At 41.3% G+C, this 16,760-nt stretch overlaps 2 protein-coding genes across 2 annotated transcripts in view; both read left to right on the forward strand.

Annotated features, from left to right (window-relative positions):
* Positions 1–840: 840 nt before the first annotated feature.
* rbm8a (RNA binding motif protein 8A) lies at positions 841–4,928 on the forward strand. The gene is made up of 6 exons (XM_061081072.1): positions 841–937; positions 1,472–1,531; positions 1,634–1,711; positions 2,771–2,907; positions 3,955–4,091; positions 4,680–4,928. Exons 1-6 carry the CDS (start codon positions 877–879, stop codon positions 4,726–4,728), a joined length of 522 nt encoding a protein of 173 aa, XP_060937055.1. The 5' UTR covers positions 841–876; the 3' UTR covers positions 4,729–4,928.
* A 648-nt stretch (positions 4,929–5,576) lies between these two features.
* The window catches only part of otud7b (OTU deubiquitinase 7B), a 34,307-nt gene continuing 23,123 nt past the window's right edge, over positions 5,577–16,760 (forward strand). Inside the window, exon 1 of the mRNA XM_061081245.1 lies at positions 5,577–5,761. The gene's annotated coding sequence lies outside the window, so the exon portion shown is untranslated. The remainder of the gene's footprint in view (positions 5,762–16,760) is intronic.

Here is a 16,760-nt window from a genome sequence, read left to right on the forward strand (position 1 = left end):
TGATCCAGACATTGATCTTATCAGTAGTCATACTTCCTTTTGTTTACTTTGTCTGTCTTCCACTCAGGCCTTTTAGAATGAAAACAGAGCCTTTTCCTTGGAGGACTAAAGGGTCAAGCATGAGGGAAAATCATGAGAAAATTACTATTGTTTTTCATTTTGAATATCAATAATAAAGGCAAATCAGATATTTGTCTTTATTATGAATTTTGAGAATAGAGCCAAAATATTGAAAAATACATATACTTTGAAGACTGGCAATACAAAACGTCTTGTGTAAATGAATAAATGGAATTGTACTTCAGGATCAGTTTCATACAATAAACACAATGTGTCCATCAGTATTAGGACAGTGAAGAAGTTGTGCACTAATGTCTGTTCAGAAAGAGAAACTACACAAAAGATGGAACAATGACATAGTGGTGAATCGCTTCATTCTCGAAGTACAAACACATATTAATATTATTACTGTTGCTATATCTTTTTACATCTAATATTAACATATATACATAATATATTTGTTATAAAAAAAGAATATCCTTCACTGATTAAGTGTGACTTTACACTAAACATTTTTACTTTTATCTATGATATATATAATTAAAACATCTTTTATTTGACTTTAATATCGACATTTTAACTTCATTCATTCAATATAACATTCGACATCCTCCTCTAATTTTATTTGCGTTTATTCGCTATATTTCAAAAGTAAAAAAACTAATCTTCCTCTTTTCACATTTTTGTTTTCTATATTTGTCCCCTACACGCTTCCGTACATTTACCTTCATTCCGTAGTGTTACGCCGATCGTCACACTCTTCCTATGTACGCACTTTGCGTATCTCACACACACACACACACACACAGAGACATCATGGCGGACGTGCTGGATCTTCACGAAGCGGGAGGAGAGGACTTTCCTATGGATGAGGATGGTGATGTTACACATTTAATTAACACGTTAGCGACAAATTAAAGCTTTAGCGGTTAAAACGCTGCGTGCACGTTGAAAATCCACGCATGAAAAAGGTCGCGGTGACGAACGCAGGCTGCGTGGTGCTAGGCCCGGAAACATGCTAACAAGCTAACAGCTAGCTAACAACGCAGCGAACACTCATTCAAACGCTTTTTGCGAGCTAGCTTACTTTTAATAAATATTTCTACGTTTCATCGATTAAATTGTCGATTTGTAAACATGTTGCTTTGCGTTAAAGTTTATTTTTACTTTAGCGTGAAGATGCAAACTGTAAAACTTCGAGTGTTATTAGGCGCCGCTAACATGCTAGCTGAGTCCACATAAAGCTAATGGCTAACTTGAAGTTACCCTCATAATCTGTACAGAACATAAACATATAGTTTTTAAACTTGTGTATTTAATGTTGTGTTAGTGTTGTTGTATTGGATACTTCGCAGCACTTTAAAGTGTCTTGTATTGCTTTGTTTTGACTGGTTCACGTCTCCCTCCGCAGAAAGCATCCACAAGCTGAAGGAGAAAGCCAAGAAGAGGAAAGGACGAGGCTTCGGTTCAGGTGTGTAACCACTGATGCATTGTGTTATTAAATACAAATAGAGTCTTAAATGGTTTGTTAGTAAAGTGAGCTCTAACCTTTTCCCTGTGTGACTGTTTACAGAGGAAGGAGCCAGGTCCAGAATCAAAGAGGACTATGATACTGTGGAACAGGACGGGGACGAGCCAGGTCCTCAGAGATGTAAGTGCTGCTGCTCCTATTGTAAATGTAATGTGAGCTAATCATATGAAGTCCAAGCAACAATCTTAGTTAACTTTTCTGTTATTTAGCAACAATTATCAGGACTAAAGCAATGAAATCGGTTTAGTGTGACCAGCCAGCCAATTTCCTCAACTATATTCTAAATGTTGTGCACATATATAACTGTATGCTGAGTGTGTCCATAGTTTTGTCTTTGTTTCCTGTTCAGGTATCTGGAAATTACATAAGTCATGGTCCATTTCATATCCTCAGTTACATTTGTTGATATTTCTCTCTTAACTATACTCAATGTCCTGCATAAGCAATGTTTATTTAATAGGCAGGGGAATAGAGTATCTATATAAGACGACATACAAAGAGAGCAGTCGAGTAAGAAGGTGGATTTTTGTTTTTCCCCGCATTTGAATGTTGTGCTCTGGACATTATATGCTGGTTTTGAGAATATTAATTATTATTAATAGCTTTTGATGAAGTCAGCTTTTAACTCGCAGACAAACAAGGCGTCGTATTGGTTTAACCAGTGATTATATCTACATTCTACTCAGAATGAGATGTTAAGTAAAGTAAGTAGAATTTGATCTATGTATTACCTTTTTAAAAGCAGGATTATAAAGTATCAGTTGCATAAATAAACCTTCATATGGAGTTCATGTTCCATATTCCTTGAGCTCTGATATCCAATGCTCAGATTCCATTAATCTAGTGATGACAACTGTCCTTGTTATATAAGTTTAGCTGGCTAAAAAAGCTGCTTGGGCTCAATTACAATTAAGGTCTGATGTTTTTGTGAGGAGGTGGCTACCTATTGCAGGATACCTCTCTAACTGAGGGGAATCCTGTGGTACGATGGAATGTCTTAACTGTCCATTTATTTCTTTATTTCTTTATTATTTTTCACCAATCAGTCTGTCATATATAATTTGTGATGTTGTCAAGGAATGTTTGTGTTTCTCTTCAATAAAGTTCTAAAAAAAAAAAAATGCTGCTTGGTTTGTTTTCTGGCCCCTGATGAATCTTCTTGTCTTTCTGTTGTTGCAGCTGTGGAGGGTTGGATCCTGTTTGTGACAGGTGTACATGAAGAAGCCACTGAAGAAGACATCCATGACAAATTTTCAGAGTTTGGAGAAATCAAGAATCTGCACCTCAACCTTGACCGCAGGACAGGCTACCTCAAGGTGAGACATATAAGTATTGTCATGTTTGTGAGTATAGGGTTTTCATTCGGCCAATGCAGACCTTTTACTGTTGTTTTTTAATCAGCCATCTCTGGGTCATTAGCTTTTTATGGTATTTTTAAAAGTAAATGATTTATTTGACATCTTCTTTGCAAACAACTAAATCTAGTCACGTGGGATGCTACGCTGTTCGTCTGATTGTTGAAAGCACATGTCAGAAAAGCCAAATGCAGTAAAAAATGAATGAAGACTGAAGAACAAAAAGTCTGTTTCTGTAAACGGTTTGTGTCTGGTTGTGTCAGAAGTTTGCTGAAACTTTTGGCAGTACAACTAATTTGACCGTTTATTCCATCTAATGAGGCTGGAAATACACTGAGAGGAGATCCAAATATCTTGTTGAGTCATCCATAGCATTTAACAAGTGACCTAGTTTCTCTGATTCAGCCCAATTGTTAAGTGATACATTATTTCCTATGGGAAAGAGTTAGAACAGTATAAATTTAATAAAAATGTCTAACTTTAAAAGAAAAGATATTTTGAAATGTTCATCTTCATTAAAGGAGCCATTTGTTGTAGCCTATGTCCGAACCAAGACATAAAAAAACAGTTTGATACAGTTCTTGCTTTATCGACGTGGGCATCAAAACCTTGCTAACATTGTTAAAAATCTAATTGCTAATGGCTGTTAGACACATCTTATTGGAAAAGATGCTCGAAGGCTCACACATTTGCCCATTTTCTGTCCAGTTTGTGTCAACGTTCTTCTAAACCACAAGATGGCAGCATTGTTTTGAGTGAAGTAAGAATAAAGCATCTTTGGCCTGAAACTTTTTGTAGTCATTTCAGGAAATTATAGAGAATATCAATTTCATTGCTAGTTTGCTTGGTAATCACTGGTTTCAGTCGGGCAGTTACACAAGTTAGCCTGAGGATTGTTATTTGATAGAAATCTTTAACCCTGTTTCTATCTGTTTTTCATTGTTAAGTGTTACCAAATTTCAAAGTGTCTTGCTATAACTCACATAATGTCAAAATAACTGTCTCCAGGGGTACGCACTGGTGGAGTATGAGACGTACAAAGAGGCCCAGGCAGCCATGGAAGGGCTCAACGCTCAAGACATGATGGGCCAGCCTATCAGCGTCGACTGGGGATTTGTCAGAGGGCCCCCCAAGAACAAGAGGAGGTGAGGGTGGTCTCAGATTATCTGTGTTTGCCTGATGTGGCAGTAAGTTGCTGCTAAATGGAGTGTCATCAATATGTCAACACGTCATCGAAGCTGCACTTAGCCTAAATATTTTGTTATATTCTTAGTTCATTGTTGTATCCTTTGTTTCTTCTATCACCAAGTTGTTTGGTGTTTGAAAAGATTAATGCTCATGTATTTATCTACATGTATTTAAAATATATTTTAAATTTTTAAATAGAAGTTAAACTTAATGGGATATTTCACTTCTTTATTTTACCCCAATTAATTGATATGATAATGCAAAACAAATAGGTTTGATTGGACAGGAGCATAATTGAAATACAGTATATGTCGTCCATTTTGTCTGGTCCGTATTTCCATATAGTTTATTAAATCAGCAACGGTACTCTATTCGTCTTTAGATCCATAGATTGGCTTCAGTCATTTCTGTGTGATGTCTCTCTTGCTTGCAGCCAAGTGTGTTTATCCTAAACCACACGTTTGTCTGAGTAAACAAATCCTATTCCTAAAACAACTAAACTGTATTTCCTCTTTTTTAATCTGACTTTCTCCCCCCCCCCCCAGGACTGGTGGACGGCGACGCAGCAGAAGTCCAGACAGGAGGCGGCGTTGAGTCTGGCAGGTGTGATCGGCCGAAGAGGGCGCCTGCTGTCGCTCTGACATGCGGTTTACGATCTGCTCCTCTTCTCATACGATGCTAGTTCCGTGATTTTTGTACGATATTGACAGTAACATTTGTATGGCATGTGCGATTTCCAACACTGAGACAAGGACTTGCTCTTCAGAGATGAATAAACTTGTCTGATGGCATCATTTGCATTTTTATTGTATTGTAAATTGCTGATGCTGCTTTACAGTGGAACATCCGTTCAGTTACATCTGCAAAAATGTGTTTTCCTTTCGACAACCAGCTCGTGATTTAACAACCTAATTCATGTTTGTGGGTTTTCTCAACTCAAATCAAGATCTTTCAGTTTTGCCTCTTGTTACGTGCATTTTTGTTGTGCTGGGGTGTTTTTATTTTGTATCACTTTGAGAAAATTAAACTTAAAAAAAAAAACAGAAAAGCCAAACGTGTCGCCTGGTGTTATTCGTCTTCGTCCTGCTGATGACGTAGGCTTTACATCATCCCGGATGACCTCACCGGGCAGCGGTGACGCCCCTGCTCTTCCCTCAACCCGGGAGCACCTGTCACTCCGCACCGTGCACCGCTCATAGGCTCCCCGGACAGAACCCCTGGCCCCCGGCTCCCCCGCAGCCAATCAGCGACCGGACTCTTCACCCTGGCTCGCCCTCATTGGCTGCTCACTCGAGTGGGCAGTGTCACTCAGTGCCACGCCGAGCGCCCATTGGCTGCGACCCTTGTCACTCACACTAGCCCTCCCCTGTGATTGGCCGGCTGCGGATCGAGGGGGCCGGACCTCACCCCATCGGGTTGACGTTGTTGTTGTAAGTGCTGGAGAGAAATTACTTTGTCGGTGCTGCTCCGGGTTTGAGGGGATTTTAACGCTCGGGCTCCGCGCACGAAGATGCTAAAAAGTTGAGGCTTGTCGCCGCGGGAGACGTCCGCGGGGTTTGCGAGGTGGTTCTCGCCGGAAAACTCCCATGGGACGACGGGAAGAACAACCTCTGCTCGGCCGTCCAAGGTAAGAGGTGCAAGGGAGACTAGGGCTAGCTCCCCCCTAAGCTAGCTAGCGTTAGCATAACTGATTAGCCCCACTTGCTAGTATAACGGGTTGTTGGACCAGCCGGAGGAAAGCCCATCGCTGTTACCCCGGAGGGAGGATGCACAACACGGCGGCGGGAGGGGGTGCTTAAACGCAGGAGCCAATGGCGGCTTGTTGTGGGGAAATAAAGTAGTTGTGAGTCCACGGAGCCCCATGCGTTTATGTAAGCATGTGTGTTGTGTGTGGATAATTTGGTTTCAGGGAATAGTCGCAGCCATAAGAGCCGGTTCTGAGTGAACGTTTCAGGGGGAAGACATCTCCAGCAGCTCGGGATGTGCATGTGTGTGTCTGTGTGTGTGTGTCGGTTGCTGAACGAGCTGTCAGCTGTGCGGTGTAATCATCACATTTAAAGTTGTGCATTTAAAAGAGAGATGCATCTTCTTCTTCTTTGGTTTCTGTTGCATTCCCACCAGCCAGCTCTCTCAGGGCTGGACAGTCACGATCCAGATTGCATGAGTGCTGGGTTTGTACTGAAGGTGCATGTGTGATGTAACATTTTCCTTAAAGCAGCAGCCCAGTGTTCACAGTCCCTCATGTGTGTGTGTGTGTGTGTGTGTGTGTGGTTTCTAACTTCTCCCAACCCAAAGCGACTGGTCTCATTAGGCCATCGTGAAGTGATGGAGTGAGTCAAGGCTTTTTCTGCCCAAACCCTGCAGCCAGGCATGTGTGACTCCTTCTTTTTGGAGCTGGCTGGTCCATGGGGCAGGTTCTTGAACCCGGGACTGGGGTTATGTTGTGGGAGAGGGCCGGGGTAGCCTTACACTTTTGCCTTGAATTATTCAGGTCTTGTATTGGTGGGCCCCTTTGTTTGCCCGAACACCAGGACAGACAGTCAACATGAAAAGTAGGACATGGGCACAAGTTCTCAAGTTTGGCCTGGAGGGACTGGTGATGTTGTTGTGACGCTGCTGGAAACGGTAGGAACTTCATGTTGCAAGAAAAGAGAACTTGGTGTTGTGTAGTAGGGATAAGTGAAGCATCCTGGACTCCTGCCTGTAGTCATGCATTCCAGTGACTCTGCAGCTTGAAGCCTGACAGTTGCAAAGGAGACTTTCGATCAGCACAAGTGTGGGAAGTCAGAGCAAACGACCACTTTAATGCTACTAAATACAAGCGATGGATTGAAACTTTGATCCGTCACTCACTTGGCTCGCGAGTTATTGTACCCCTCCAGATGATGAATCCATTTCAAGTTGCCTGTCAGCTCTGGGATCCACTGTGTAAGTCGGGCTAGAAGATGAGAAAGATCTTCGTACCCGGCTGCGTAGTCCTTGTGAGGGTGTGTGTGTGTGTGTGGGTTGCACTGTCAGGCGTCATTACACGAGTTCTCAACACTTCAAGGAACATATTGATGCACAGAGAGCACCTCAGGCAAATATTTTAAGTAGAGGAGGGTGTAGCATCCTTCCTAATGCAGTTCAGATTCCAAATTGGCAGGGTGTATGCGGAAAAAATATCAGTAGATACCAAAAAATACCAAAACATGGGTCAGCCGCTTTCTAAGTAATCAGATATTAGAAGCCAGTGTGTGAATGCTTGAATGGTTCTGACGGTCATTGCACTAAACAGCACAAGATAAATCAATTCTCCACGAGCTTTGAATGGCACAGAACAAGGCAGGTTTGTTTTTAAAAGTGCGTGTTGACTTTCCAAGTTGTTGCCCTTTGATTTTGTTGGTTGATTCAAATGCAAATCTGTGGTTTGACATTTCGCAGTAGTCTCGGTTGCAAAGGATATGGATGAGATGAGATATCCGTGAGAACTGTAAAGTGGTTTTATCGTTTTTGGATTATTTTAACTGATTAGTAAGAGGAATGTCGTGGAACTGCCCGATAATGCGTGGAATGAGGGCAGCAAGTGGCTAGAAAGCGACAGGTACAGATAGGAATCGATAACCAGTTTCCTTAACCATTAGAATTGTATTCCTCCAAGCGATCAATTCCTCCTATCGATGTTGGCATGTTTTTCTGACAACTGTGTGTTGCGTGACAATTATGTCAAACGAGACATGATGCTGGTAACTAGAAACATGTAGAGAGGAAATAACGCCCCAAAGTTTGGCTTCATTTCACAAGGAAATACAATGAGAGTGCTGGTTTTAATGTCTATGAACTGGTAATTTAGTCCATACTTTTTCCCCCACACAAAGTGATGAGAAATCTATAAAGAATTGGGCTGAAAAACAGAGACAATAATGGCATCAATATCAATATTATTTTGTCATTCAACAGGTCTGCTCTGCGTTGTGGAATTACACATGCCAAGAGTTGTCGTGTTTCAGGGGGTTCACTGATAGGTTCTAGACAATTTAACACCAGAGTATGTCAAACAAGCACTTCGAACTTAAAGCAGCTTCTGAAACAGAGACAACATGTTGTGATCCGGGTCCTCAAAAAGGTAATAGGCTGCCATTCAGTCTATCAACATGTAATGCTTACCTTTTAACATGAATAAGGTGACGTGGTTGTTCAGTTTAAACTACCTCTACTTGCACTCTGACTACATGTAGAGATTCATAAATTCAATGGTATTCGTCTCGCCTGCCAAAGTACTGGTACTGTTCCACCCCTCATCAGTCCCATGAAGTCACATGTACACCCTGTGAAAAAGGGTTTGTCATAGATCTGTCATCCTGAAGTTGCATAGTTGAACGACCTGGTGGCAATGTGCTTGTTGGCAAACTGTTTGGCTGTGGCGCATAGCAGAGTCATCCAGTAACACAATGGAGGGCAGAGCAGCTATAAACGAATGCGTGCCTCACTTTAGAATTTCCCTAAAGCTTGCAGTTGGTTTATCTTTTCAGGGGGGAAATATTTAGTCCGCAATATGACTTCTCCATCCTACAGGTTTTGTGTTACTATCTAAACTATCTTTCATATCCTTAATATCTTTAACATGGATCCTAAGTATTTTTGTGCTGGCCGGCTGTGACTGTTTAGACTGCCTCAGTGGATATAGGGTTTCATAGGGTAACCATGCTGCCTCAGCAACGCAGACGGTATGAAATTTTAAATTCATCTCTTTCTGGGCTCCCCCAAACAGCTGTTAGTGTGAGTGAGTTTGTACTTCAGGGATCCAGTGTCAGTTTCAGAGCTGGGCTCATTTGGCCACGGAGGTATTCCCATAGGATGTTTGGAACACGGTCAGATTAATAAGTTAGTAGGTGCGTGCTTCTCCAGGTTAGTAGGACAAACACATGACATTTGCATGAAGTGAACATGCTCCATTTAATGTTGCAGTGTATTTGCTTAGCCCTAGAATATGCATGAAAGCAGGAATAAGTACTACAAGCACTTACCACCTCGCTAATTGTCAACATGAATAAATTGACATCATAAAAAAACACATCTATACAGTCATGCGTTTGTGCTCTAATCTCTAACTGGTCGTAAAGACGGGAGCAGATGTGATACGAAGGCGAAAACTACCTTGCTACCGTGCGATGGGGATCAATAGGTGGCTTGTCTCCGAGAGGCCACTGTGTCCAGACAGCGACTCATAAAACTCTGTGCAGACCCACCCTCCTCCAGCACGGCTGGTTGCCTGCCAGTCTTGTGACACAGCACCCAGCCACTGCCCGGGACTGTGTGTGTCCGGGTGGAGGGACGGGGAACTGGGACATCTACCTGGGTGTCAGCAGCTGCTTGACTTCGATCAGAAAGCCGGGCAGAGTAGACCCTCGCAGAATGTCTTTGGGATTAGATTCAGATATTTCCCACAGTTGTTCTAAAATACAAGCGGCTGTAAAGTTGGTTGGAACGGTAACATGAGAAAAGATATAGACCTATGAACGGAGCAGACGTTATACCAGTCAGCACCAGGCGCCACTCCTGCAAGGGACGCTATGGAAATGAGAGCCGCTGTTTCAGTTGCTGTATCAGTTACTTTATAGTCGTCACCTTTTCTTCCTCCACATACAGGACAGGGCGGGGAACTAATGGTTATACAGTCCACAAGCCAAAACCTCACAGTCCTTTCTGCCCTGTCAGAGAGTGACCTCATTTTACAGCTTTTAAAACTATATAATTTCATAAATTAAATATAAATAATCAAACACGTGTTGGCACATGTTGTTAATATGAACACTTTTGCTCTTGTGTTTACATAATTTGGTTTTGGTGTTTGATCAATGCACTTCCGATAGGAATGGATGATTTGCCCTAAAATGTATTTAAAGTCAAAATATTAAAGGGTTATTTTTAGTTTGAATTTCTGATGATGTAATAAAATACAAAGTCTGATTTGAATTTGTACTTTTGCTTTGTGCCTATTGCTCTTTTATGTCGTGAGGTAAATTTCAATATCATTGATATATTAAACCCAAAGTTATTCAGTTTATTATAATGATATAACAATAAATGTATTCATATAGCAATTATCTAAACAAAGTTACAAAGTCCCTCACAAAATACATGGTCAAAGAATGAGAACTTTCTTCAAAATTGCAAAAGTATGACCCTGAGATAACAATTATTTATCTCGTAAAAATGTTACGGATATCATCATGAACAATATAGTACAGTTCACTCCTAAGCAAATGATGTGGTCTTTTTGATGATCTCTGTTAGTTTGTGGCTAAGTTGCTTCATATTCATAAATCAATGTGCCGTCTTCTTATAACTAACAAATTAACAAATCAAAACTATTATGGCCTGACTTGTGATAGAATTAGAAACTGCAGACAAACCATTCGTAGCTGTTGGATTTGAAAAATAACTAATAAATTCAGTTATAGTAAGTAATGCTTATTTCAATGTATTATAGCAGGTGAATAATGAAATCGTAGATTCCACTTGAACATGAGGTCAGAAGTGTATTTTCCTGCAGAGACCAGAAGCCGCCAGTCGCTCCCGCCCTGCCCTGTTGATCCAGGACAGCAGGAGTAATCCCACACACAGCTCTGATGAGGAGCCTGTCACCCAGGATGACATCACACGGGAGTGACGTGAAGTCGCCTGCTGTGTACGGGCTCTGGCCTGCAGCACGTGGGGATTCACATGAGCATTAGTGCTGCGCGCCTGCAGAGCGTGGTGCTTGTTTAGCCACTGGCTTTAGCCGGGCTTAGTTGGCTTCACATTCAGGCTGACTTATCAGGAGTTGATCTTGAACGTTCAACGAAGTCACAGATCCATTTTATTTTTAATATGAGCTGTGCTCTCTCTCTTAAGGCTTATTTTTTTTTGCAGGAGTTGAACAAAATCAATAAATTCTTTAACAGCGTGGCCTAATATCAAGGTGATGTCTAAGAAATGTCTTAAATTTCTCAAGGGGTTGATGTTCAAATTAAAGCAGAAGTCGTGTTACCTTCCAAATGTGAATTATGTAATATTAAGCACATTGTTTGTACACTAAGCAAACAGGACATTTTGGCATCATTGCTAATCCTGAAACTCTCTTTGTTGCTAGTTTAATGTTGAAATACGCCCCAAGAACAAAGTGAAAGGTTAAGATAAGCAGCTTTATAAATGTCCACTGTTTTTAAACTAATTTATCTATGTCACTCTGCCTTTTCACATCTGTTAGAATAGTTCCATTAAGGTCAAGATGCCTTAGCCAGTAGTTAGATTTTGAAAAACATGACTTTTGAAAAAAGCTGCCTGAAAAGCCTTTCCAAACTTATATTGAAATCTTGTGGTTCTGGAACTTGCTGTCAGTTGCCGTCCATCACAAATAACTGTGTAGATGCTTTTAACCAAAATGTCTGGTTTTAATCTGACAAAAAACATTGTGATCTGTGTGGGTTTCGACAGATTCCTTTTACAACACATTTTCTTTTTTGTTAATCATCTTAATAATCAAAAGCGTCCTACAAATGTTGTTACTTCCTCTTAAATGTCCTCACTCTTTGCTAATAAATATGTGGGTAGTGTTCAAATGGACCCAGAGGCTTGTATTTCTTCACTAAGGCTTCGAAATCGATCAAGTGAAGCCATCGGGTCCAAATGTGGACTTCTCACCCACAGAGTCTGGAGTTTAGGTTGGCTGCTTTCGGGAATACTGAAACCAATGCCCAATATTCTCAGAGTTTCGTGGTCTGGAAGTCGTACGCTGGGACTTAGCTGTAGCTCTGTGCTGCCGTCAGAACGACCCCTCTCACTACATGCTCCGCAGCTGTCACTGATACCCTCATTACGATTTTCTGCTGTTTCAGGCTAACCCACCCTCCTGACACTGTGCACAATGTAGTGTGGTCTCTGAGGAATGTAGGAATGTCACTTATGGTCCCATACAAGCCTCCCTGAAGCGGCCTTGCTTTGTGCGGCTGTTAATTAGCACTCCTTGACTGGTCATTACTGGGACTGGCTGCGGTCGGTTTGCCCCGGGCACAAGCTCGGAACCTCTGAGGTCGTCTTTAATATACTTTCTAAACAGAGGGACAGACAATAAAACAAGACCTTGGGGGCATGGTCAATGTTTACATTCATGATAATATCACAATGTTGTTAATTCATTATACAATATTCACTGCACAAATTCAAAAATCCTTTTAGACTTCATTTCATGATTCTGACCTCTACCAAAGGAGACTGTGTTTTCACCTCTTTCTGGCTGGTGATTTTCAAAAACTCTTCAACTGATTTCCCCAGAACTTGGTGGAAGGATGTGATATGAGTCATGAAAGAACCCATTCTACTTTGGTTTTGGGATCCAGACTGAGAGGTAAGTCCAGGAATATTTATTAATTCATGGATCATGGATATAAAAATTTGTCTGGCACACTCAGGGGACTGATACCCAAGAGTGTGTGTGTGTGCAGTTGCGTGCAGCTTGATTCAATTTAACAGTTGGGTTCCACTTTCAATATTGATGAATTATATAATTTGGTCTGTACAATTTCAGCATTACAAATTCTCTGAGCTAATAATGACTAGTGAATAGTGTTTTAACTATTCAACTTGTGATAACTGGTTATATTTAATATATTATCATTTATTTACCTATTTACCTCCAGCTATCTCAGGCTGAATCATATAAACTATGGTCAATAAATCACAAGCTGCTCTCAAATGAGACATCCTGTTCAAGAGGAAGACGTCTGGGCAAGCCTGGTTATAAATAGTTGTTGCCACTGTATCCATGTGTAGAAGTTGACCCCTGGACAGAGGAAAAGTTTTATTCCCTCAAGTTCAAATGCCAGAAAACTTTTTGTCTACAAAACAACAATGTAAGTTTATTTTGGTTAATGTTTTGGCAAGCGGCACGCAGGACTTCAGGCAACAGCGGACTAAGTGAGTTCAGAGATCTCTGCTACATGCTCTGCTTCACCATGACATCATCTCTCAGACACTTTGATAAACACTTGCGCTCAGACGCAAGCGCTGCCCATTTCAGTCGGCTGAACTTGTGAATATCAGCAAGAGTCCACATCAGACTGCAGGAAAACCACTATGAAACCATCCGAACTGATTGTTCGGAAGGTGTTTGTCTCCTTTCCTGAACTGGATTTACACCTCGTCATCTAAATATTAGGCACATCGCATGAGGAGGTTGATGAGTCATTTCTTAACTTCTTTTGTGCTCAGCCTGTCTGTACCAGCGGAAATCTACTTGTTATAATGTGTCCAGGTTAAGTAAACAATGTGAGGCTTGGCGTAGTCTAGAACAGTTTGGCCTCAGGCATAGTTCTCTTTGTTTTGATGAATATTCAGCCTTGTTAGGCGGAAGCTTTGGTGTCAAACTGTAAGAGAACAGATGAGTAGATGGTATTTAATTGAGCCATTAGGTGTTCACCAGGACATTTGGTCCCTGGTGTGTTCAGATGTTTAGTTGCCGGCTGTTTTTGAACTCTGCACAGTGCAGAGTTTCTATGTTTGAACTGTGATTATAGTAGATTATTTTTAGACTATCTGAAACAGGAGGTTGCTCTAATTCTGGAAACTCAGAGATTAGGTGGAAATTCTCTTTTATATGTTGGTTCTTTGGTTGTGCACACTGCAGTTTGCACACGCAAGGATCAGAGCAGCCAGCTTAAAATGAAGACTGGAGCCCAACCGATATGGATTTAGGAGTGGTGATATTTGCCATGAATCCTTAGATGTTGTTTTCAAACACTTGTGAGAGAACTGGGATATATTTAACAGTCATAAATAACTTTCACAAATAAATTGAATCAATAAAATGAACATAAACAAATAAAAATAAAATAGAAACACAAATATCCCATCTTTTCTGCTTTGGTTTTCTTTAAATTAAAAGTTTTCATATCTGCAGACATGAATAGCTGATTAAAGCCATTCTGAAAGGTATGATCAGAATAACTTTATTCGGTTGCAGTAGCTCAAACATTTAGTTCAGGACCCCTGCATCCTGTGGTTGACACATCTGTTCACTATTTACATGCTCCCGACACTTAAACTGAGGTCAAATTCATTATCTGTAAGTAGATCTTGTTGTCCTCTCTTTTCTTTGCCTCGAGCTCTCGCAGAGAAAAGGGGGCTGGCTGCTGAGTTCACAAGGATCAGGTTTGGATGTTTCTGCGCCAGCAAGCAGGATAGGGAGGCCGCGGGAGGGAAGTTTAGACTTGGCAGATTTTTGTGTGATGACTGGACAGCTTTTGGACTCGACCAGCTCCAGTGGCATGGCCTCCGAGAGGGCAGGCACGGTGTGGAATCTCTGACATCAGCTATGTGTGCATTCAGGCTGGTGTTGTCTTACGCAGTACACACACAAACACACACACACACACACACACAGATGCCCACAGCTGACGGTCAGAATGTGCTTGTTCCTAAACGCTCTCTTCCTATTGTAATATCATTGACTTGGTTAAGGACTTAACTGAAACATGAAGTTTCCTTGTATTGATTGACTCCGCCATGGAGGTTATGTTTTCACCCCTGTTTGTTTGTTTTTTAGCAAGTGTACGAAAAAAACCGAGACAGCTTTCCACAAACCCATGTGGACGATGGCTGTAAGGGTCAGGGAAGAGCCAATTGAATGTTTGTGTAGATCCACAAAATGCAGTGATGGTATCCAGGTTATTTTGGCTTCCTTTCTGTAGGAGGAGATGTCTCATCCATCTTTATTTACAGTCTATGGTATTGAAACTTACAATGTAGGCCGAGGCACGCTGGCTGCTCCTCACTGCAGCTACACCAGGACTCTGTGCTCCACTTAAGACAAAAGCTTTCTTGGACTCTCATGAAGAAGCGTTTTTTTAAGCTAATGGACTTGAAGCGGTTCACTAGTTCCTATAATTAACATGTCAACGGCTGTGTGGACATTCTGCTTTGCTGCAGTTCAGAGGGTTTCATTGATTTTTCTCCAATGACCAGCTTTCTAGCATAGTTGCTTTTGTCCAGGGAATTGGCCCCACAGTAATTTACTGTATTGATTTCTGAGATGTAAACCTATAGCGACCGAAATTATCAGTCCCCTCCCCCTGTAGTGGTCAAGGGAGAATTGGTGAGGCAGCAGGAGAACAGGAAGTAATGCATAGCGACAACACGCTAAACATAATCAAGAGCTTACAGTGTTGTTTGCAATCACTTAAAGGTGAATCTTTGTCTTTATTAGTTGAAAAGTGATTTTATAAATTCATTTATTTTGACATTGACAAAGGAGGAAGGGCAACAGCCTTAGATTAGCCTAAGGGGATATTTAGGATGCAATATATGTAATCGTTGGCATTATTCAAGCCGTTGGAAAGTCATGTGTCTATTCATATAATGCATCCAGTTGCCCTTGAAGAAACCTGATGTTGCAGAAAATTACAGAATTGCCTGTGATATTGCACTTTCTTTTATTTTGTGCTGTCTTGGATGTAATTACAATTCCTGTGTTTGTCAACACAACTGCAATGTTATCAGTAAAGAATGGTCCAGTAGTAATGATTTAATGAGGCTGAGTAAGGACTTTACCACGATGACACTGTTCTTGTCTCCCAGAGTCCTGGGGTCACAGCATCACAGCTTCTGTGGAATCACTTCTTGATCCGTGTCCGATCCTTTATGGTCCAGCTGGTCTCTCCAGTGAATCTGAGTGTAGACGACACCATCTTGTAAATACTCTTTGTAAATATCGCCACATTGCCTTTGTTTAGCCTTTCAATAACTAGCAGCAGACCTGTAGCAACGGAAGGGAAGACCCACTCGTACTCTGCCTCCCAGCTCTTGTCCACTTTTTGCTTGCGATTCTCCTCTAAGCGGATCTGTCCCCCTTGCCACTTGGATTTGATCTCCTCCATGTTGCCGCTCTTGGGTTGGCAGTAAATAGCTCACGGCTTTTCAGACACTAGTGTTTCAGTGTGTGTTCATAAATATTCATGTGTTCATAATATGTTCATAATGTTATGCTAATCACATTATATTGCATTGCTAATGCAAGACAACTTGGATTTGGTGCTGTAACGCTGTCGGCACAGGTTGCTGATGTGAGCCACTTTTTATTTAACCACAATCACAGTCAGAAACATAGGCTGAGTTTAAGATGTAATATCAACCCCAGCACAAGTCTAGTGCGGGGGTCTTTACCAAACAAGCATCCAGTAAATCTGGAGTTTATGCATTTTGTGCTGGAGCATCTCTAACACACCACAATGCTTCATTTATGATGGTATGTTGTGGCACATTTTACTTGCTGCCGTGATCAATAGTATACTATTTATTGAATGTCCAGCCCTATATGAAGAAATGTACAAAGGGCTTCCTCCGCTCCTTAGCTAAGAACCAATCAGCTTCCTTCCCAGCTGTAGCTCTCACGTTATATAATGAGTCAGTGTAGGCTGACTGGGCTCAGTCAGTAACCAGATTACAGCACTCCACAGATAAAGACAGCTGAAGGGCAGTCATCTCACCACACCTTTGTTTTTCCTCCCTCTCTGGTTTATTTCAGTGGAATAGTGTTTACTGTAGTGGATTGTTCACAGTAAGCCCAGCCCTGTTTCTGAGAGAAAAACCAAACACAGGCCTTTAACTCG

The sequence above is a fragment of the Limanda limanda genome, chromosome 11 (assembly GCF_963576545.1).
Source record: "Limanda limanda chromosome 11, fLimLim1.1, whole genome shotgun sequence".
Taxonomy (NCBI): Eukaryota; Metazoa; Chordata; class Actinopteri; order Pleuronectiformes; family Pleuronectidae; genus Limanda; species Limanda limanda.